Below are 24,590 nucleotides of genomic sequence, written 5' to 3' on the forward strand. Positions count from 1 at the left end.
CCTGCGTTGTTTTGGCTGTGTGCTTAGAGTCGTTGTCCTGTTGGAAGGTGAACCTTCGCCCCAGTCTGAGGTCCTGAGTGCGCTGGAGCAGGTTTTCATCAAGGATCTCTCTGTATTTAGCGCCATCCATCATTCCTTCAATTCTGACCAGTTTCCCAGTCCCTGCCGATGAAAAACATGGTGTACTCGGGGTGATGAGAGGTGTTGGGTTTGCGTCAGACATAGCGTTTTCCTTGATGGCCAAAAAGCTCAATTTTAGTCTCATCTGACCAGAGTACCTTCTTCCATATGTTTGGGGAGTCTCCCACATGCCTTTTGGCGAACACCAAACGTGTTTGCTTAGTTTTTTCTTTAAGCAATGGCTTTTTTTCTGGCCACTCTTCCGTAAAGACCAGCTCTGTGGCGTGTACGGCTTAAAGTGGTCCTATGGACAGATACTCTAATCTCCGCTGTGGAGCTTTGCAGCTCCTTCAGGGTTATCTTTGGTCTCCTTGTTGCCTCTCTGATTAATGCCCTCTTTGCCTGGTCCGTGAGTTTTGGTGGGCGGCCCTCTCTTGGCAGGTTTGTTGTGGTGCCATATTCTTTCAATTTTTTTATAATGGATTTAATGGTGCTCCGTGGAATGTTCAAAGTTTCTGATATTTTTTTATAACCCAACCCTGATCTGTACTTCTCCACAACTTTGATCCTGACCTGTTTCTGTTTGGAGAGCTCCTTGGTCTTCATGGTGCCGCTTGCTTGGTGGTGCCCCTTGCTTAGTGGTGTTGCAGACTCTGGGGCCTTTCAGAACAGGTGTATATATTCTGAGATCATGTGACAGATCATGTGACACTTAGAATGCAAACAGGTAGACTTTATTTAACTAATTATGTGACTTCTGAAGGTAATTGGTTGCACCAGATCTTATTTAGGGGCTATTTTGTGTATGTCCATTACATGAAATCCTAAAAAAAAAAGATTGTAATGCAACAAAATAGGAAAAACGCCAAGCGGGATGAATACTTTTGCAAGGCACTGTATCTCTGTGAAATGTCAACATAGCAGTGAGCATATACCAACCTTTTTATTTTCAAATCCTTTTACATTTAATTCAGCTCGTATCATGCTAATTTTGATTTTTGTGACCTGTGGAAACGACAACCACAAAATGTAAAATCCTCAAAAGCTTTTACGAGAAACCTGCATCGCTATGTCAACAGAGCTCAGTGCTTATTATCGGGTGTATTAGGTTACGAAATCTGACTTTTTTTTTATACAATGTTAATATGTTAGGGAAAATCCCCACTGAACGATTCGGAACATGAATAATAATATTTGTCTTAACATAAGGAAGTGAAATTTCATAACCTAAGCGCGTTTTCACACTCTGGGCAGAGTGGGTGGACACCCTATATTATGATGACAGCTCCCACACTGCTCTCACAGTCTCTTAATACGTAGTGTTTTTCTTTTTCATTTTTTTTTTTTCATTTTTTTAAACTTCTTCTTTTGATTGCTCTGATGTGGCAACGTGGTTGTTTGGACATTTTTGACAAATCTTGAAGTGAACCCATAATTATGACTTTTAACTACTGTCTTCTGTGGCATGCAAAAAAGCTTTCTGGTTGTTGAACGCAAAGCGAAGCTGAATAGCAAGGATATACTTATCCCCTCCGCATAATTGGCAGCAGCCATAGCAACAGAAGTTCTTTATGAAAGTCATAATAAGCCCGACACGTGCGCTCGTGTTGCTCACTTCTCTTTGACTAAATGTATTAGTGAAAAGAGAAAACTACCAGATATAATTGTTAATACCAGTTGGTTAGAAGTTTTAAAAGTATTAAAATACTTTTTACATTTGTCTGAGTGAACAACAGCAAATGTTTTGTAACCTCCCTCATCCTAAATCTCCAGTCTTGTCTTGGGGACATTCCCTCCAAAACAATGTGTTCTGAGGAGACATTCCCTCCAAAACAATGTGTTCTGAGGGGACATTCTCTCTCTGAACCTTTTTTTGTGAGAGTGAGTGACATAACACAAGCGTTGATTGACAGGTGGCGGCCAACAGCTGGAGCTCGGCCAATGGGTAACAACAAAGCCTTGGATCACAGTGACATCACATGCTGAGTGGCCAAAGTCTCAGTCATGAAAGACTTTACATGCAGGATCAGGATTAGGCTTAGGCCAGGGCCTGAGGGGGGTCTCTGTGTTCCAGCACATTAATGCTGGAATAGCCACATACACTGATTATAACCAATTAAAACGTAGCTATTTTCTGCTCTTGTCATTTGATATGGTACAGTATGAAATTCCAGATATTTCCCACAGTCTTTCATGTTTAAACGGTGAAAGGGTAAAGCATATAGAAAGACTCCTCTGCCTAGAGAGAAGTTGCATGATTATTCTGTTGGTTTAGCATTCATGTGTTTATCAATCTGTTCTTATTCTGTGAATGATTGATCTGTGACTGAGACAGAAAGGCATTTACAGGAACTTGTTTCATTAATGAGTCAGTGTGTTGTTGTGTTGTGTGGAATGTGGCGTCCTTGTGTTAGTGTTGGTCGCCTAGTTATCTGGGAACTGTGCTGCTTGCTGTATTCTGTGTTGTGAATGGAGGGGAGTGTTCAGTGAGTGTTTTGTGTTCCACTCCGGAACTCCCTGCTCGTTGTTGACTTTGCGGTCAGCTCCCGTCGCCACTCCACACTTCAACCTGTGTCTCAACAAAAAAGAACCTACCGCATTACGTGTCATCAAAGAGAAAGTGTGTGTTTGTTTGTGTATGTTACTAGCTTGTGTGTGTGCCAGCTAAGCACCCAGTGAGAGGTGAAGTCCTATTTTTATCCGTCAGTCAGTCACAGTGGTGGTGAACGGCGGTGAGGTGAGCCCTATAGTAATAATAATAATGATGATGTATGTGGCTAGGTCTCTGTAAAGTGGTAAATATACTCCCATGATCCTTTGGGATGTAACAGGAGCTGACTGCTACGTCTAAATGTGACGCTGTCACGGCAGGAAGTGGCGGGGTGACAGGCCGTGTTTTGGGTTTGCAGGAGGACAATGTATCAGACATGTCTCTGACTTAAGCAGGGTGTACTATTAGCTGGTTGGTGGTTGGTGGGGGTATTGCTGTGCTGTGTGATTTGGCCTCCTATTCGTGAGTGACTGACTGACTGACTGGTCATGGAATGGTTCCAACCCTCTCCGCACAGGGAGTAATGGAGACCTGTCACTCAATCTACTTACTACAGGCTACAGGGAGGAATAGACATGGGGGTAGTAGGCTCACTTCTTTCAATATCGCCATATTGTCCCCATGCAGCCTGTAATAGAAGGCCCTAGATTAGAATAGAAGAATGGGGAGGGGAACTATAGTGTCCTCCTCCTTTTTCAGGTTTTTGTGATGCCTACATCCTATCACCCTCCTCCTCCTCTTTTCTCCTTTATAAAGTCTCAATCCCCTCTTCACTACGAGCCAAACCCACTAGGACAGAGGGCTACTTTATTACAAGTGGCTAAAAATGGATAACGCTTTGTTATTGGCTTTGAATAATAAGAGTGTCTGTTGAATAATAATTAATTTATGCATGTTAGATTAGAATGACCCAGTCCAACACTAGACCCTCTATCTCTGTCTGTCTCTCTCTGTCTGTCTGTCCGGCTGGTTGGTTGCTTCTTTTTCCTAACCGGATACACCCTAGACTCCTCATAGGTCTGTCATTGACTGCTCCTTTGTCTGGCTGAATGCTGTGTTTGTATGGAGGATAATGATGGATGGACTATAGAGAGCATGTAGAGGCGGGTTAGTGTTCCCATAGCGCCTGGACAGGGAATCTGGAAGTTGGGCCGTTGGGGTCAAATGTGGTCAGAGCTATTTTTATGGTTGTTTTGATCGGATCAGCCTGCGAAAGTGAAGCACTGCAGTAAATGAATGATAATTTCATTAATTTAGACTCTGGGGATCACAAGAGTCAAAATAGACGCACACACACACACGCACATATGAATGCACGCACACACACACACACACACAGTGTTGTTGGAGATACAGAGGAGCTCTGGGCTGAGTTGGAATGCTTGTGGCAGTAGCCTTAGCCTGCATAGAGAGCAAGACAGGCTGCGTTGGCAGGTAGCCATGTTGTTGTGCTATTGGGAGCAGAGAAAGCAGAGGGCCTGCCTGCCATGCCTGGCTATGGGTGCATCCCAAATGGCACCCTATTCCCTATTTAGTACATTACTTTTGACCAGGGCCCATAGGGTGTGCAGTAGTGCACTGTAGGGAAGAGGGTACAATTTGGGACGCATACTATATTTGGTCACCATTGTAGTTAAACGCCTCACTTGGCTGCTGTGGCCTCTGAAAGGATTCCAGCACTGAATGATTTAGGCCTGAAGGAGAGCCACCAATACAGTGTCTCTGTCTGTGTCCCAAATGGCAGCCTATTCCCTATACAGTGCACTACTTCGATCAAAGTCCTATGGGCCCTGGTCAAAAGCAGTGCACTAGAGAATAGGGTGCCAGAGAACAGTGCACTAGAGAACTCTGTCCTTCTCTGTTTGTGTCTATAATGAGTGTGTGAGAGTTTGCAGGGGGGGGCAATTCCAAGGTAACAGAGTGATGCTGAGACTCAAGTTTTTAATTTTAAAAAGTATGCCAAACATACTTTGGGATTTTGCCAATGAAGGCCATGATCTACTTCCCCAGAGTCAGATGAACCCATGGATATCATTTTTATGTCTCTGTGTGCAGATGGAAGGAAGTTGCTAACTAGCGTTAGCGCAATTGCTAACTACCATTAGCGCAGATAGCATTGGCTCGCCAAACTACCTCTAACTTATTTTATACTGGATGCAGAGACATACAAATGGTATCCATGTAGCAACAGTCATCAACATTGTTAAGAGGTTTTAAAAACAATTGTAATAAATGCAACAGTTGGACAATATATGAAGATACTAAATCCATCAGATATTGACTGAATTATAGCACATAAAACATTTTACTGGCACGGACAAATAATGAATGGAGTTCAGGTATTCAATTTATTGTCAAATTTCACTTTTTTTCTTAGAATGCACTCATCTTTATATTTTCTAATGTTAGGTATTTTTTTAAAATATATTTTGTGTTAAAATAATGAAAGTTATATGTGCAGCATTTGCATAAATACACTGGGTGTATTTGCATATATTAATACATTAACAGTATGAAAATGTAAGCACTCACTAACTGTAAGTCGCTCTGGATAAGAGTGTCTGCTAAATGACTTAAATGTAAATGTAAATGTTAACATAAAGGGGTGGAACCGGGCTGCAACACCAACAATGTGCTGTCTAGGCCTACCTGTACTCACCTGTGCTGTCTAGACTGCTTAATTAATGACTGTTGTTGTCACATTCTGTTGCATAATTCAACAAGTGTGTCAACAGCAGGATACCCTCGGATGGAAAATCAACACGCTTGGCTCTAGATTACGCCCATCTATACATACTTTACATTGTTTGCAAGATCAAACGTACAGTGCCTTCGGAAAGTATACAGACTCCTTGACTTTTTCCACATTTTGTTACGTTACAGCCTCATTCTAAAATTGATTAAATCGTTTTTTCCCCTTATCAATCTACACACAATACCCCATAATGACAAAGTAAAAACAGGTTTTTAGAAATGTTTGCTAATTTATAAAAAGTAATAATAATAATGAAATATCACATTTACATAAGTATTCAAACCCTTTACTCAGTACTTTGTTGACGCACCTTTGGCAGCGATTGTAGCCTTGAGTCTTCTTGGGGATGACGCTACAAGCTTGGCACACCTGTATTTGGGGAGATTCTCCCATTCTTCTCTGCAGATCCTCTCATACTCTGTCAGGTTGGATGGGGAGCGTTGCTGCACAGCTATTTTCAGGTCTCTCCAGAGATGTTCGATCGGGTTCAAGTCCGGGCTCTGGCTGGGTCACTCAAGGACATTCAGAGACTTGTCCCAAAGCCACTCCTGTGTTCTCTTGGCTGTGTGCTTAGAGTCGTTGTCCTGTTGGAAGGTGAACCTTCACCCCAGTCTGAGGTCCTGAGCGCTGTGGAGCAGGTTTTCATCAAGGATCTCTCTGTACTTTTCTCCGTTCATCTTTGCCTCGATCCTGACTAGTCTCCAGTCCCTGCCGCTGAAAAACATCCCCACAGCATGATGCTGCCACCACAATGCTTCACCATAGGGGTGGTGCCAGGTTTCCTCCTCCAGATGTGACACTTGGCATTCAGGCCAAAGAGTTCAATCTTGGTTTCATCAGACCAGAGAATCTTGTTTCTCATGGTCTGATTGTCTTTAGGTGCCTTTTGGCAAACTCCAAGCGGGCTGTCGTGTGCCTTTTACTGAGGAGTGGCTTCCGTCTGGCTACTAACCATAAAGGCCTGATTGGTGGAGTTCTTCAGAGATGGTTGTCCTTCTGGAAGGTTTTCCCATCCCCGGTTGCTCAGTTTGGCCGGGCGGCCAGCTCTAGGAAGAGTCTTGATGGTTCCAAACTTCTTCCATTTAATAATGATGGAGGCCACTTTGTTTTTGGGGACCTTCAATGCTGCAGAAATGTTTTGGTACCCTTCCCCAGATCTGTGCCTCAACACAATCCTGTCTCGGAGCTCTGCGGACAATTCCTTTGACCTCATGGCTTGGTTTTTGCTCTGACATGCATTGTCAACTGTGGGACCTTATATACAGTGAGGGAAAAAAGTATTTGATCCCCTGCTGATTTTGTACGTTTGCCCACTGACAAAGACATGATCAGTCTATAATTTTAATGGTAGGTTTATTTGAACAGTGAGAGACAGAATAGCAACAAAATAATCCAGAAAAACGCATGTCAAAATTTTTATAAATTGATTTGCATTTTAATGAGGGAAATAAATATTTGACCCCTCTGCAAAACATTACTTAGTACTTGGTGGCAAAACCCTTGTTGGCAATCACAGAGGTCAGACGTTTCTTGTAGTTGGCCACCAGGTTTGCACACATCTCAGGAGGGATTTTGTCCTACTCGTCTTTGCAGATCTTCTCCAAGTCATTAAGATTTCGAGGCTGACGTTTGGCAACTCGAACCTTCAGCTCCCTCCACAGATTTTCTATGGGATTAAGGTCTGGAGACTGGCTAGGCCACTCCAGGACCTTAATGTGCTTCTTCTTGAGACACTCCTTTGTTGCCTTGGCCGTGTGTTTTGGGTCATTGTCATGCTGGAATACCCATCCACAACCCATTTTCAATGCCCTGGCTGAGGGAAGGAGGTTCTCACCCAAGATTTGACAGTACATGGCCCCGTCCATCGTCCCTTTGATGCGGTGAAGTTGTCCTGTCCCCCTAGCAGAAAAACACCCCCAAAGCATAATGTTTCCACCTCCATGTTTGACGGTGGGGATGGTGTTCTTGGGGTCATAGGCAGCATTCCTCCTCCTCCAAACACGGCGAGTTGAGTTGATGCCAAAGAGCTTGATTTTGGTCTCATCTGACCACAACACTTTCACCCAGTTCTCTTCTGAATCATTTAGATGTTCATTGGCAAACTTCAGACGGGCCTGTATATGTGCTTTCTTGAGCAGGGGGACCTTGCGGGCGCTGCAGGATTTCAGTCCTTCACGGCGTAGTGTGTTACCAGTTGTTTTCTTGGTGACTATGGTCCCAGCTGCCTTGAGATCATTTATAAGATCCTCCCGTGTAGTTCTGGGCTGATTCCTCACCGTTCTCATGATCATTGCAACTCTACGAGGTGAGATCTTGCATGGAGCCCCAGGCCGAGGGAGATTTACAGTTATTTTGTGTTTCTTCCATTTGCGAATAATCGCACCAACTGTTGTCACCTTCTCACCAAGCTGCTTGGCGATGGTCTTGTAGCCCATTCCAGCCTTGTGTAGGTCTACAATCTTGTCCCTGACATCAATGCCAAAATCCTGAAGTATCCCTTTAAACAAAACATACAACTCTATGCACAAGGACTGCAATATGCGGAAATCGTTCCTCCATTTCCTGGTTGCAAAAATGTGAATAGTTTGCCTAATTTCAGTTTATGTGACAAAACAAGCAAGTGTAAAAAATCATTGTACCATCTAAACTGCTGTGAAATATATTTTCAATGATTTTTCAATTGTATTTTCAGCTGTTGGAAGCTGTTGAAAGTAAAAGACGTAAAAACGAAACTTAAGAACGGGAAGCATAGAAATAGTGCACATAGAACAGATCTGCCGCTTCTTAGACTTGCTTTCAATGCGAATTACAGATCTATAACTCATTTCTATGTGAATTTGGTCAGGTGGCCAAAAAAGTTACATATTGCCGCTAAACAATTTCCACTGAAAATGTTGCAAAATCAGATTTACTTTTAGAAAAGTGCATATGCAATGTTTGGTAACAGAATGATGGCACAAACAGCACACACCATCATTGTGTTACCAATCTTTGCATTTGCACTGTTCTTCAAGTAAATGAGTCTGTTACCGTGGACTTGCCTAGGGGTAATTAAGGACATCAGTTTTGTCTCCTATCACCTTCTGTCCGAGGGAGTACATTCATACACGCACAGTCACTGTTAAAGAACACATGAACAATCACCAACTTTCTCACACTGCCGTATTCGCACATACCGTGTCCCCCCCCCCACACACACAGTCTCTCTTTATACACACACACACGTGCACACATACACACACACACAGGCGCAGACACACACACTCCTTCCACACACACACACCGCTCTCGCTTAGCACCTGTCTGGTTCCAGAACGTTATTAAATGCAATCAAGGGCCATAAATTCCTGTTCTTTGTGAGAGGGGTGTTAGTGGCAGTCTGCCTGGGGTGGGCCTGGGGGTCATGAGGAAGAGGGGGGTGTATGGGGGCGACACTGGTCACCCAGCTCAGGTTCCAGTTGGCGGAATGCAACTCTTTGCCCTTTGACCCTATGAACATGGCCCCCGGGGGTTAAGTATCAAACAGTTCCCCTGAACCTCAGGTAGAGGGTGTCGGGTGTCTGTCCCTCTCTTTCTCTCTGACGTTGCTGTTGATATTGCTACAAGGTAAATGGCTATAGAATAGTGAGGGAACTATGGAGAACAGCACAGTAGTCATTGGATTTGTTTTAAAGGTAATATTATTCTACTTGGTAAATGTTATATCCACCAGATTTAACTCAGTTGGCTGTTGTTGTGGATGACGGTTCTGTTCATACCATTAGATTTAGGATAGTTGCCAAAGACATTTCCACATCATGTACTAATCTGAAAATGGACATAAAATCAGACAATGAATTCGAACAGACATTTGCTTAACAAGAAAATTATGAAAGGGGATTATGAAGGGGATTGTGAAAGTTAGTTATGGGTACGCAATCTGATTGGTCAAAAATGTGTTCCAGTGGTTTCAGTGCCTTCTGAAGGCATGTGAGTTTGGCCAAACCTAAACCTCAGTATCTGGGACCCACCCTAGATGTTGTTTGGCACTTCTTCCAGTGGTATTTTGCATGTTTGATCCAGCTCTCTCCCCCTTTCCCCCTCTGTGTGCTGGTATTTGTTATTATCAGGAACCACTAGCTAACAGGGAATTATATTCAGCAGCCTAAGGAAAGGGAAGGGAGGCTAAACATGGTTTATTATGGAATGTCAGAGAACACCCCTTTTCACTGGCCAGGCCTCTGATTCGCAGGACAAGGGGTGCCTTTGTCCCCCACCCCATACCCCCTTCTCCTCTGCCCCCCCACCCCATAACCCCTTCTCCTCTGCCCCCCCGCCCCCGCCCAGCCCCACCCCACCCCCACCCCATAACCCCTTCTCCTCTGCCCCCCCACCCCCATAACCCCTTCTCCTCAGCATGCAGCAACCCACTCTGCCCTACTGCTGCCTCCATCTTACCCCCTCGCTACATCCTCCGACACCTCCTCTTACCCCTCCTCTACCCCCTCCCTGCCTCCCTCTTACCCCTCTCTCCAGAATAGCACAGCAGGCCCCTCTGAAAATAGAGCAGGGGATGTTGGCAGGTCATGCTACCCCCTTCTGTACTCTCTCTCTTTCACTCTCTCTTTGCTCTATTTTTCTCTTCCTCCCTCTCTCTATCTCTCTTGTCTATTTTCTCTATCCTCCCTCTCTCTCCCTCTCTCCTTCTCTCACCCTCTCTCTGACTCCCTCTCTCTCCCTCTCTCCTTCTCTCACCCTCTCTCTGACTCCCTCTCTCTCCCTCTCTCCTTCTCTCACCCTCTCTCTGACTCCCTCTCTCCTTCTCTCACCCTCTCTCTGACTCCCTCTCTCCTTCTCTCGCCCTCTCTCTGACTCCCTCTCTCTCCCTCTCCCTCTCCTTTGTTCTCTTCACAATGAATAGCCAACAGAATCACTCCTTTGTTTCAGCAGTGTGGAGGAACTTGCGGTTTGAAAACAGAAAACTGAAATTCTACGCGAGTGAGAACTGTAAATAGAGAATAGGCACATTGTAGCATGTTTTGGAGTGATTTAATGTCTTATATTCAACTGTGACAGAATTGTGCCCAGAAAGTAACTGAATGTTGAAGAACTCAAGTTTTTGTTGTACTAGTTATTGACTATTTGTCTTGGAAGGCCATTAATGTAGATACTAGTAGTACTGCAGTGCATCAAATCATACATTTATCTTAAAATGGTGGTGATGCAGAGTGTTTTTGGTTCTGTAGAATATATAAATGAGTTACCTCAGCCATGTTACATGTTTTGGACATTCCCTCCCTTGAAGCTGATGGTATTTCCCTGTGATGTGTGAAAATGAGATCAGATAGAAAAAGTGAAAGGGTAGCAAAGGAGAAAATCCTATTAAGAAAGCGCAAAGGGAAAAGTCCTCTTTTCTGTTTGAAACGGGCTCAAGCATCCCGTCGGGGAACCAGTGGGACACTTCAGTCATCTAAACTGTAGCTGGGCCGGCCTGGGGGTAAGGGCTCCCCTGTCCATGTCCTCTCTGTCCACCCCACTCAGCACTGGCTCGCTGCTGGGGCTGGCCAGATGGATTAGTTTAACCTGACAAACTTCTACTGAAACAAAAGATTAGAATAGTTTGTCGCAAGAGGGGTTGTTGTTGTAGAAACAGAGTATGGATGGATGGATGGATCATGGAAGCAGGTAGAGCCCGCTGAAGGACAGTGCCTTGGAGGAAAGATTCTGAGAAGGAGCTCCCAAATTCAGTCCCACTTCATAGGCTTTCTTTCTACTAGACTCTCACTCTGGCCACAGACTAGTGGTTCAGAGGCTTTCGACTCTCACTCTGGCCCCAGACTACCGGTTCAGAGGCTTTCGACTCTCACTCTGGCCACAGAATACCGGTTCAGAGGCTTTCGACTCTCACTCTTTCCACAGACTACCGGTTCAGAGGCTTTCGACTCTCACTCTGGCCACAGAATACCGGTTCAGAGGCTTTCGACTCTCACTCTTTCCACAGACTACCGGTTCAGAGGCTTTTGACTCTCACTCTGGCCACAGACTACCGGTTCAGAGGCTTTCGACTCTCACTCTGGCCACAGAATACCGGTTCAGAGGCTTTCGACTCTCACTCTTTCCACAGACTACCGGTTCAGAGGCTTTTGACTCTCACTCTGGCCACAGACTACCGGTTCAGAGGCTTTCGACTCTCACTCAGGCCACAGTCTACCGGTTCAGAGGCTTTCGACTCTCACTCTTTCCACAGACTACCGGTTCAGAGGCTTTTGACTCTCACTCTGGCCACAGACTACCGGTTCAGAGGCTTTTGACTCTCACTCTGGCCACAGACTACCGGTTCAGAGGCTTTCGACTCTCACTCTGGCCACAGTCTACCGGTTCAGAGGCTTTCGACTCTCACTCAGGCCACAGACTACTGGTTAGGAGCTTCTCTCCAGGTTCTGACTAACATTCCTGAGTGTAATATAATATTGCCGTTAGGAAACTTGTAAATGCATACCATGCATATCTATACCCATTGAATGGATATGTTTACTGCTAGAGTAATGGGTTCTCCCTTCAGTAACGTTAGCCCTGAGTCCTGAAGCAGAAGTGTCTAATTCCTCTTTGTATAACAGTTTGTTTCAGAGACCTGGCTCTCTCACACCTTTGCTAATAAGATCTACCGTAATCTAGAATTTACATAGCATTTAATTAAGTTAACCACATAACAGGAGTTCATTCTTAGCTAACGACTGACCTATTATTTTAATGGTGAAGTTTGTTATGGTCTGGTCTGGCATGCAAGCTGTTGGTGATGGTGTAAAGCAATTTAATTTAGTCCCATATTAGTCTCATGAGAGAGAGAATGTCTAACTGTCAGCCGTCTAAAAACTATGACATATACATGGCTAAAATTAGATTGGTTTAGCCTTCAATAAATCTACCCAGTGCCCTTCTTTAGTATCTAAAGGTTGAGTGTTATGTCTATATTTTATTTACTCTGGTGACCTCTGTGAGTTTCAACATGGTCTCTCTCTCTCTCTCTCTCTCTCTTTCTCTCTTTCTCTCGCTCTCCCTCTCTCTTGCTCTCTCTCTCTCTCTTGCTCTCTCTCTCTCTCTCTCGTGCTCTCTCTCTCTCTCTCTCTCTTGCTCCCTCTCTCTCTCTCTCTCTCTCTCTCTCTCTCTCTCTCTCTCTCTCTCTCTCTCTCTCTCTCTCGTGCTCTCTCTCTCTCTGTCCTTGATGTTCCCCCTGCAGCAGAAGGCCCTGACCTAGCCACCCCCGGCTTCTCGCCTCCCTCCAGCCCCAACCCTGCTAAGAAGGGAAGCTCCCTCAACTGGTCGTTCCCAGACAAGATCAAGTCCCCGCGCACCGTCAGGAAACTCTCCATGAAGATGAAGAAGCTTCCGGAACTCAGCCGCAAGCTCAGCGTCAAAGGGATCCCTAGCAACAACAACAACACCAGTGGTAACGGAGCCAGCGCGAGTAGCCAATCAGAGACAAGGACCCATTGTCCCAAAACAAATAGCGGGACAGAACCAGGCTCGGCTCCTCCCAGGTTGTCCCCAGGGGGCGGGCAGGGGGTGGCTGCCAGCCGTAATGTGATCTCAAGATATCACCTGGACAGCAGTGTGTCGACGCAGCAAAGTTACAGCAAGAAGAAGAGCAGCGGGACCTCCAAGTCGGCTAGCAAGGGGGGCTACCTCAGTGACGGGGACTCCCCAGAACTGGTGGCCAAGTCTGGGAAGCACAGGTCCTCAGAGGGCAAGGGAGGCAAGGTGAAGGAGAAAGAGAAAGACCCTGCCACTGGAGGAGGAGAGAGAACAGGAGCAGGAGGAGTAACAGGGGGAGGTGGCAGCTCCAAGCTGCACGGCACAGAATTAGACATTGACGCGTTCCGCCACTACGCCTTCACAGAACAGCCCAAGTGCACCCAGTACATCTCAGGCCTGATGAGCCTGCACTTCTACGGCGCTGAGGACCTCAAACCGTCACGCGTCGACTCCCGAGACGTCTACTGCGCCATCCAGGTGGACTCGGTCAACAAGGCGCGCACTGCCCTGCTCACCTGCCGGACCACCTTCTTAGACATGGACCACACCTTCAACATCGAGCTGGAGAACGCCCAGCACCTGAAGCTAGTGGTGTTCAGCTGGGACCCCACACCCAAGAAGAACCGGGTGTGCTGTCACGGCACTGTGGTGTTACCGGCTCTCTTCAGGGTGACCAGGAGTCATCAGCTGGCCGTGAAGCTGGAGCCACGAGGCCTGATCTACGTGAAGCTGAACCTGATGGAGCAGTGGCAGAATTCCCTGGACGGAGGCTACGATGGGGACCGGGAGCGACAGATGTTTGGGGTGGAGGCCTGGAGGGTGGTGGAAAGGGAGAACACCGGACTCATGGTGCCCCTGCTCATCGAGAAGTGCATCACGGAGATTGAGAAGAGAGGCTGCCAGGTGAGTTCAGCTCATGAAAGTTAATGTTTAATGTTTGTTTGGCAGATTTAGCCGATTCATCTCTGTGGTGGTAGACTTGTGTGAATATTCTTGAATTTTTTCTTCAAAAATGTAGTTATTATATAGTACGGTACTAGCTGTATGTAGCAGCAAACCATGTGAAAGTTATTAGTTTGGCATGATACTTAAACTAGCTAACTGAACATACTGGATAGACTTGCTGAAATCAGACATAATGTAGTCCTTGGACTTGCTTAGTTAGCCAGCTACCAATTTTGGCAAGGAATAGGCAGTACTGTACAGCCTTCTAGCAAGCCATCAACCTGAGCGGCCTGGTTGGTTAGCTCAGCATTCCGTGAGAGAGGAACATGTCCAGAGGCCAGTTCTGGATAATGCTGGTTGAGTGACATCACAGGCCTGCTTGTTTTCATGTCGCGAGTGGCCTTTTGTGAGAGTGAGAGAGAGTGAGAGTGTGAGTGAGAGTGTGAGTGAGAGTGTGAGAGAGTGAGAGTGAGAGTGAGAGAGAGAGGTGTACTGGGCGGCTGGCTGCCCTCTACCTCCTCCAACTCTTCTTATTTGAAGTCCAGTGCCAAAGGAGAGAGACTCCAGCTTTGGTTTCTTCTAATTAGTTGAGACGCCGCCCAGCAGTAAAATTGTCTGGCTGTTGCCCGTAGGACATCCATCCACTCTAGGGGGGTGCCAGGGGCAGCGGGTGCCCTGAGAGGCTGCGCCTTGGTGGGGCAACCTCCTTGGATCTTTCTCCGGGCCTCTCCAAGCTACATAACACAGCTAATCTATCAGGCCTCTGGCAGGCTGCTCTACATGGGCTGGCCCTCAGTGGGAGAAGGGGACTATGGCTGCCAGCAGGCCCATAGCCAGACCTTCCCTCAGGTTACTCTGAAGAGGCTGTCTAGCCATGGGACTGTCCCTTACTGGGGTTACAATGGGCAAGTCGGTTTTCTATGTGCTAATGGTTTTAACCACTGGCCAAGTACATTTATTAGCTGTGTTTTCTTTGTACTCCTCCATTTCTCTCTCTCTCTCTCTCTCACCCTTTCTCTCTCTCTCTCACCCTTTCTCTCTCACCCTTTCTCTCTCTCTCTCACCCTTTCTCTCTCTCTCTCTCTCTCCCCCTCTCTCGCTCTCTCTCTCTCTCTCCCCCCTCTCTCTCTCGCTCTCTCTCTCTCCCCCTCTCTCTCTCTCTCTCTCTCTCTTTCTCAATTTCTCTCTCCCTTTCTCTTTCTCTGTTGATTCAAGAGAGAAACATAACTCAGAGACTTAGTAGAGTTTGTGTAGGGGGAGATGATTATCACTAGATGCAGTTTGGAGCCATCTTTACCTGTGTCCCCCAGGGGCCCAGGCTGAGAGGGGTTAGTAGGGGATCTACATCAGATTACACAGGAATGTATAGGACGTGTCACAGAGGCATGCAGAGAGAGCCAGACACACAGCATAGCATGTCTTTAGAAATAATGATGTGTATCCCTAGATGGAGACTACTCTCACAAACGCATGGCCTTAGGGCTCTAAAGCCTTTAAAGCACTGGATGATTGTGGCTGTTCTGGAACAACTGCTGATTGGTGTCACAGAAGCGAGTTATGTGTGTGGGGCTGCTGTAAGGCGTGTTTTTTGTATTTGTAAGAGACAGATGCCCTTTAAGAGAGTTGATCTACCTGATGTAGTCCTGTGTGGCTCAGTTGGTAGAGCATGGCGCTTGCAACGCCAGGGTTGTGGGTTCGATTCCAACGGGGGACCAGTACAGAGAAAGGGGGAAAAAAGTATGAAATGTATGCAATCACTACTGCAAGTTGCTCTGCATAAGAGCGCCTGCTAAATTATGAAAATGAGATATGTCGAGACAAATAGCTATCTGATTTCAGCTCCACTAGTTCTATTCAGTTCAAGTAAAAAGTCAGTGAATTTTAGTGCATTGTTTTCCCAGAAGGGGGTCAGAAGTTTGTAAATGGTGCAGGTGCAACCATCTTTTTGCGACCTGTCAAGATCGCCTATTCCATCCCTACTAATCCCTACCAACAAGCCTGTGTGTGTGTGTGTGCGTGCGTGTGTGTTTGTGGGCGTGCGCGCGTGCCTGCCTGCCCTCATTCTCGCTCATTCAGGAAGTCCCTGACTCACCGCGGGAAACCATTCTGTTGTTTTTAATTAAGGCGAGGACAGACCATTGTTTCCTATTGGTGTGTGTGTGTGTGTGTGTGTTGCTCAGCAGCAGCAGATAAAGCCAAGGCCTCTTCACCACCAGCTGTCACACTATTGCCTGTCTGTGTGCTCTCTGCACTCTCCTCTCAGAGCTGCTACTCACCCTAAACTAAAGAAATAGCTTTTTCTCAATGGGCTTGTTGTTCATTGTGTCCAGTGACTTCTGTTTACTCTTGCACTAAGCTAAATCCCTGCCTAATCTGCCCGTTTTTTCCCCTCTCGTGTGAGTGAGTGGGGTTTAGAAATGCTAGACAGAACAGAGAGCTCTCAGTCACAAACAGTGTGGCTAGTGGCCTGTGTAGACATTAGTGGCTATAGCCTGGATGCCTGTAAAAGCCATAGATATCCAGCTATGTACCAAGCTAGGGGCTGGAGCCTGGAGGCCTGTAAAAACCATAGATATCCAGCTATGTACCGAGCTAGGGGCTGGAGCCTGGAGGCCTGTAAAAGCCATAGATATCCAGCTATGTACCGAGCTAGGGGCTGGAGCCTGGAGGCCTGTAAAAGCCATAGATATCCAGCTATGTACCGAGCTAGGGGCTGGAGCCTGGAGGCCTGTAAAAGCCATAGATATCCAGCTATGTACCAAGCTAGGCCTGTAAAAACCATACAGTGCATTCAGAAAGTATTCAGACCCCTTGACTTTTTCCACATTTTGTTACGTTACAGCCTTATTCTAAACTTGATTAAATAAAACATTTTCCTCATCCATCTACACACAATGCCCCATAATGACAAAGCGAAAACAGGTTTTTATAAGTTTTTGCAAATGTATTACAAATAAAAAACAGAATGACCTTATTTACATAAGTATTCAGACCCTTTGCTATGAGACTCAAAATTGAGCTCAGGTGGATCCTGTTTCCATTGATCATCCTTGAGATGTTTCTACAACTTGATTGGAGTCCACCTGTGGTAAATTAAATTCATTGAACATGATTTGGAAAGGCACACACCTGTCTATATAAGGTCCCACAGTTGACAGTGCATGTCAGAGCAAAGACCAAGCCATGAGGTCGAAGAAATTGTCCTTAGAGCTCCGAGACAGGATTATGTCGAGGCACAGATCTGGGGAAGGGTACCAAAAAATGTCTGCAGCATTGAAGGTCCCCAAAAGCACAGTGGCCTCCGTCATTCTTAAATGGAAGAAGTTTGGAACCACCAAGACTCTTCCTAGCGCTGGCCGCCCGGCCAAACTGAGCGATCGGGTGAGACGGGGCTTGGTCAGGGAGGTGACCAAGAACCCGATGGTCACTCTGACAGAGCTCCAGAGTTCCTCTGTGGAGATGGGAGAACCTTCCAGAAGGACAACCATCTCTGCAGCACTCCACCAATCAGGCCTTTATGGTAAAGTGGCCAGACGGAAGCCCTCCTCAGTAAAAGGCACATGACAGACCGCTTGGAGTTTGCCAAACGGCACCTAAAGGACTAATTTAATCAATTTTAGAATAAGGCTGTAACGTAACAAAATGTGGAAAAAGTCAAGGGATCTGAATACTTTCCGAATGCACTGTAGATATCCAGCTATGTACCAAGCAGGGGGCTGGAGCCTGGAGGCCTGTAAACACCATAGATATCCAGCTATGTCCCAAGCTAGGGGCTGGAGCCAGGAGGCCTGTAAAAACCTTAGATATCCAGCTACAGTGCCTTCAGAAAGAATTCATACCCCTTCATTTATTCCACATTATGTTGTTTTACAGCCTGCATTCAAAATTGATTAAATTGATTTATTTCGCACCCATCTACACACAATACCCCATAATGACAAAGTGAAAACATGTTTATAGAAATCTTTGCACATTTATTGAAAATGAAAGCATAAATATCTAATTTACATAAGTATTCTCACCCCTTTGCTATGACAATCCAAATTGAGCTCAGGTGCATCCCATTTCCTTTGATCATCCTTGAGATGTCACTACAACTTGATTGGAGTCCACCTGTGGCCAATTCAATTGTTTGGACATGATTTAAAAATACCCTGTCTGTATAAGGTCCCACAGTTGACAGTGCATGAAGTCCAAGGAACTGTAGATCTCCAAGATAGAATTGTGATCAGGGTATAAAACAATTTCTAAAGTGTTAAATGTTTCCAAGAGCACAGTGGTCTCCATCCACTCTGCCTAGAGCTGGCCATCCGACCAAACTGAGCAACCAGGCAAGAAGGACCTTGGTCAGGGAGGTGACCAAGAACTCAATGACCACTCTGACAGAGTTCCTTGGTTGAGATGGGAGACTGGTAAGGATAAAGGGAACAATGAATGGAGCCAAATGCAGGCAAATCCTTGATGAGAACCTGCTTCAGAGTGCAAACGACCTCAGACTGGGGCGAAGATTTACGTTCCATCAGGACAATGACCCCAAGCAAACAGCCAAAGCAACGCTGGAATGGCTTCAGAACAAGAATGTGAAAGTCCTTGAATGGCACAGCCAAAGCCCAGACTTGAATCCCATTGACAATCTGTGGAAAGACTTGAAGATTGCTGTTCACCGCCGCTCCCCATGTTACTTAACAGAGCTTGAGAAAATCTGCAAGGAAGAATGGGAGAAAATCCCCAAATCCAGATGTGCAAAGCTGATACAGACATACCCAAGATGACTCAAAGCTGTAATTGCCACCAAAGGTGCTTAGTCTATTGACTCAGCTAGTGTCTGGAGCCTGGAGGCCTGTAAAAACATAGATATCCAGCTATGTACCAAGGTTGTGGCTGTAGCCTAGAGGGCTGTAAAACAATAGATATGTACCATGCTACCCATTTACTCCCCTGCCCTGGTGGCTGACTTACCTGAATGGGTTGCTAGGACAACCGCACCATACCACCCAGTATGCCACCATATACCAGACACATAGTAGTTAGTGAGTGAAACTCTAGAAGAGTGTTTGTCTGGGTGACATTTCACACAATAACAAGACCCCGGTATGGTAGAAATGGCCATTTCAGTTAGCGTATCAGATATCTCTGTGTTAAACCGGTTAGAGGAAGTAGTTAAACTAAGGTTGATGTAAGAGCTGGTGTTCCTGTCAGTCATCTAGGGCTCTGAGAAGGTCTACAGATGTATACCATTAGGAAATTGCTCAAAGGGGTGTGGGTGAAGACTTTTCTGCACACATTTTTTCAAAGCCAATTCCTGAGATTCCTGATTGAGGATGCTTGTTAGCCCAGGACTAGGAATAATCTGTGTCCGGTAAACTTCCCCCTAGTTGTTAGAATGTGTGACACCATGCTTGTTGTTGTTTAGCTAGCTTCCAAATCCAGTTTTGAAGAGTCCAGTCAGTGCAGTACCCCTCTGTGTTATGCAAGAGAATGTGTGGTTACTGTATTGTACTCATTAAACCCATTGTTTAGTAAGAAACAAAGCAAAGCGGCTTCGTACCACCCAGAACCATAGATAGGTGCTGCACTACCTGGGACCTGGCAGCTCCCTGGCCGGAGATTAGAAAGCTGTATCATTGAGCTATTCATAACAGTTCCAAACTGTTCATAACAGTGTAATTAAGTGTATGTTGTGATCAGCCAGTACACACACACTCCATGACCCCATGGATTTTCCATGGTGGTTTCACTGGTCGTGCAACTATTCTGTTGCTACTCTGAGAGGTTGTTGACAGTATGTTTGACTGCCATGGTTTGAACTGACAGCTGTGGGGATCCTTGCTAGTCATTAGTGCTGAGTGATTAACTGACATTTCGGTTTTTTAAACAACTAATTAACAAAATAATTTTAATTCCATTTTGTTCGTTTTTTTTCTGTGAGCTCAATGTACACATTGTGCAGTTTCTGTAGAGATGAATCCTATCATGCCCGAAGTGTGTGATGTAGTAGAAGGGAGTTGTAGTTTCCAACAGGCCAATATTCTACATAGTTTAGCGCAGAAAACGTGTTAATTAACTACAAAGACCATAATCCATTGTGCACCTACTTGTCCAATCTGTTTCTTTTACGCCTGTTATGTAAAAGAGACAGAAGAATGCACAATTGCACGATTTGAGAGGGATAGAGCAGTTGCTTCTTAAGGTTTTTCTACCTGAAAATATATTATCTAAGCCAGGGTTTCCCAAACTCGGTCCTGGCATCATGGGACCTTTTATGATTTTTTGTATTCTGTGTTGTTACAGCATTCAACCCACATAATGCGTAGTGCATTTAATGTTTTAAAAAATAATTTGAAACCAAAATCGAAAACCGTGATTATTTATTTATAGTCTAACTGAAACCGAACCGACCTCAAAAAGCACTAATGGCTCAGCACTACTAGTCACTCGTTAAGGTTAACCAGTGGTTGTTGGGTTTGATCCGATGGCCTTACAGCCAATGTCCACTAGGGGCGATGTCAGGCGATGAGACGCGAAGGCGGGGGACCGTTTGGTTGATGCGAACATGGCGTGGGAGCTTAAACAGGGCGGGACTTAAGTTGGGTGAAGCTCAATATTATGCAAATGCTCAATGATATCGCGGCGCGATTTACCAATCGAAGCTCATTATAGCTTCCAGCCCTTACTGGATTGGCTGTTGATACCTAGCACTACCTAGAATGCTGTCAGCTTGCTAGCAATCACATGGCGAGCCACTCTGGACAAAGCTAGCGTGGCTAGGCAAAGCATCACTCCCTAGTCGACATTGTCCATTACTCGTAAGATAAACAGAAAGCCTGTGTCAGATGTTGGCTAGAACTTGATGTATAGTACATTAAGAATGTTCTCTCTTTTTGGCTGTAGTGTTTTGACTCCCTGGTTGTGAGTACTGCTTTATCTTGGCCAGGTCGCAGTTGTAAATGAGAACTTGTTCTCAACTGGCTTACCTGGTTAAATAAAGGTGAAATAAATAAAATAAATTATGTGTTTGACCTGGTTCTGTCTCATAGTCGTACAGTGTTTCCACTATATTCATTTAGCAGCGGTGGCCACCAGTCCACAATAAAAGGTTACAAAAACAATTAAAAATAAATATATATACAGTACCAGTCAAAAGTTTGGACACACCTACTCATTCCAGGGTTTTTCTTTATTTTTACTATTTTCTACATTGTAGAATAATAGTAAAGAAAACAGAACTATGAAATAACATATGGAATCATGTAGTAACCAAAAAAGTGTTAAACAAATCCAAATATATTTCATATTTGAGATTCTTCAAAGTAGCCACCCTTTGCCTTGATGACAGCTTTGCACACTCTTGGCCAAAATTCACCCAACTTATTGTGGGCAGCTTGTGAAAGGCTACCCGAAATGTTTGACCCAAGTTAAACAATTTAAAGGCAATGCTACCAAATACTAATTGAGTGTATGTAAACTTCTGACCCACTGGGAATGTGATGAAAGAAATAAAAGCTGAAAGAAATAATTATCTCTACTATTATTCTGACATTTCACATTCTTAAAATAAAGTGATGATCCTAACTGACCTACGACAGGGAATTTGTATTAGGATTAAATGTCAGGAATTGTGAAAAACTGAGTTTAAATGTATTTGGCTGTGTAAACTTCCGACTTCAACTGTATATATAGTGCATTCGGAAAGTATTCAAACTCCTTGACTTCACTATCTTTGCCACCGCTGCTGAAAATCCTAGGGGAAACACTGTAGTATATACAGTGGGGAAAAAAAGTATTTAGTCAGCCACCAATTGTGCAAGTTCTCCCACTTAAAAAGATGAGAGGCCTGTAATTTTCATCATAGGTACCACGTCAACTATGACAGACAAATTGAGAAAAGAAAATCCAGAAAATCACATTGTAGGATTTTTAATGAATTTATTTACAAATTATGGTGGAAAATAAGTATTTGGTCACCTACAAACAAGCAAGATTTCTGGCTCTCACAGACCAGTAACTTCTTCTTTAAGAGGCTCCTCTGTCCTCCACTCGTTACCTGTATTAATGGCACCTGTTTGAACTTGTTATCAGTATAAAAGACACCTGTCCACAACCTCAAACAGTCACACTCCAAACTCCACTAGGCCAAGACCAAAGAGCTGTCAAAGGACACCAGAAACAAAATTGTAGACCTGCACCAGGCTGGGGAAGACTGAATCTGCAATAGGTAAGCAGCTTGGTTTGAAGAAATAAACTGTGGGAGCAATTATTAGGAAATGGAAGACATACAAGACCACTGATAATCTCCCTCGATCTGGGGCTCCACGCAAGATCTCACCCGTGGGGTCAAAATGATCACAAGAACGGTGAGCAAAAATCCCAGAACCACACGGGGGGACCTAGTGAATGACCTGCAGAGAGCTGGGACCAAAGTAACAAAGCCTACCATCAGTAACACACTACGCCGCCAGGGACTCAAATCCTGCAGTGCTAGACGTGTCCCCCTGCTTGAGCCAGTACATGTCCAGGCCCGTCTGAAGTTTGCTAGAGTGCATCCAGAAGAGGATTGGGAGAAAGTCATATGGTCAGATGAAACCAAAATATAACTTTTTGGTAAAAACTCAACTTGTCGTGTTTGGAGGACAAAGAATGCTGAGTTGCATCCAAAGAACACCATACCTACTGTGAAGCATGGGAGTGAAAACATCATACTTTGGGGCTGTTTTTCTGCAAAGGGACCAGGACGACTGATCCGTGTAAAGGAAAAATGAATGGGGCCATGTATCGTGAGATTTTGAGTGAAAACCTCCTTCCATCAGCAAGGGCATTGAAGATGAAACGTGGCTGGGTCTTTCAGCATGACAATGATCCCAAACACACCACCCGGGCAACGAAGGAGTGGCTTCGTAGAAGCATTTCAAGGTCCTGGAGTCTCCAGATCTCAACCCCATAGAAAATCTTTGGAGGGGAGTTGAAAGTCCGTGTTGCCCAGCGACAGCCCCAAAACATCACTGCTCTAGAGGAGATCTGCATGGAGGAATGGGCCAAAATACCAGCAACAGTGTGTGAAAACCTTGTGAAGACTTACAGAAAACGTTTGACCTGTGTCATTGCCAACAAAGGGTATATAACAAAGTATTGAGAAACTTTTGATATTGACCAAATACTTATTTTCCACCATAATTTGCAAATAAATTAATTAAAAATCCTACAATGTGATTTTCTGGAATATTTTTTCTCATTTTGTCTGTCATAGTTGACGTGTACCTATGATGAAAATTACAGGCCTCTCTCATCTTTTTAAGTGGGAGAACTTGCACAATTGGTGGCTGACTAAATACTTTTTTTCCCCACTGTAGATAATGGTGTAACCCTCTGTGTATGACTCATGTTAGAGTATTTTTGACGGTAAGTATTTCACCTAGTCATTTGAGTGATTTTAGCATGTTTTGTCTTTGTGTTTGACCTAGTTGTCTGTTTTTGCAGTTTTTTTTGTGTATGCCTGTATTTGACCTATGTGTGTTTCTGCAGGTTGTGTGTATTTTACCTGGTTGTGTGTGTGTTTTTGCAGGTTGTATGTATTTTACCTGGTTGTGTGTGTGTTTTTGCAGGTTGTGTGTATTTTACCTGGTTGAGTGTGTGTTTCTGCAGGTTGTGTGTATTTAACCTGGTTGTGTGTGTTTCTGCAGGTTGTGTGTATTTAACCTGGTTGTGTGTGTGTTTTTCAGTAGCCTGTGTGTATTTAACCTGGTTGTGTGTGTTTCTGCAGGTTGTGTGTATTTATCCTGGTTGTGTGTGCGTTTTTCAGTAGCTTGTGTGTATGTAACCTGGTTGTGTGTGTGTGTTTCTGTAGGTTGTGTGTATTTAACCTGGTTGTGTGTGTGTGTTTCTGTAGGTTGTGTGTATTTAACCTGGTTGTGTGTGTGTGTTTCTGTAGGTTGTGTGTATTTAACCTGGTTGTGTGTGTTTCTGCAGGTTGTGTGTATTTAACCTGGTTGTGTGTGTTTTTGCAGGTTGTGTGTATTTTACCTGGTTGTGTGTGTGTTTCTGCAGGTTGTGTGTATTTAACCTGGTTGTGTGTGTGTTTCTGCAGGTTGTGTGTATTTAACCTGGTTGTGTGTGTTTCTGTAGGTTGTGTGTATTTAACCTGGTTGTGTGTGTGTGTTTCTGTAGGTTGTGTGTATTTAACCTGGTTGTGTGTGTGTGTTTCTGTAGGTTGTGTGTATTTAACCTGGTTGTGTGTGTGTTTCTGCAGGTTGTGTGTATTTAACCTGGTTGTGTGTGTTTCTGCAGGTTGTGTGTATTTAACCTGGTTGTGTGTGTGTTTTTGCAGGTTGTGTGTTTTTTTCCTGGTTGTGTGTGTGTTTTTCAGTAGCCTGTGTGTATTTAACCTGGTTGTGTGTGTTTCTGCAGGTTGTGTGTATTTATCCTGGTTGTGTGTGTGTTTTTCAGTAGCTTGTGTGTATGTAACATGGTTGAGTGTGTGTTTCTGTAGGTTGTGTGTATTTAACCTGGTTGTGTGTGTTTCTGCAGGTTGTGTGTATTTAACCTGGTTGTGTGTGTTTTTGCAGGTTGTGTGTTTTTTTCCTGGTTGTGTGTGTGTTTTTCAGTAGCCTGTGTGTATTTAACCTGGTTGTGTGTGTTTCTGCAGGTTGTGTGTATTTATCCTGGTTGTGTGTGTGTTTTTCAGTAGCTTGTGTGTATGTAACCTGGTTGTGT

The 24,590-nt window shown here is 44.7% G+C and overlaps 1 protein-coding gene across 2 annotated transcripts in view; it reads left to right on the forward strand.

Moving 5' to 3' along the window:
• Nucleotides 1-24,590, forward strand: part of syde2 (synapse defective 1, Rho GTPase, homolog 2 (C. elegans)) — a 74,608-nt gene that overhangs the window by 23,304 nt on the left and 26,714 nt on the right. For both annotated transcript variants that reach the window (XM_041840113.2, XM_041840114.2), the window contains exon 3: nt 12,643-13,841. In XM_041840113.2, coding sequence (XP_041696047.2) covers nt 12,643-13,841 — 1,199 coding nt within the window. The remainder of the gene's footprint in view (nt 1-12,642; nt 13,842-24,590) is intronic.

Source organism: Coregonus clupeaformis, chromosome 20 (assembly GCF_020615455.1).
Source record: "Coregonus clupeaformis isolate EN_2021a chromosome 20, ASM2061545v1, whole genome shotgun sequence".
NCBI lineage: Eukaryota > Metazoa > Chordata > Actinopteri > Salmoniformes > Salmonidae > Coregonus > Coregonus clupeaformis.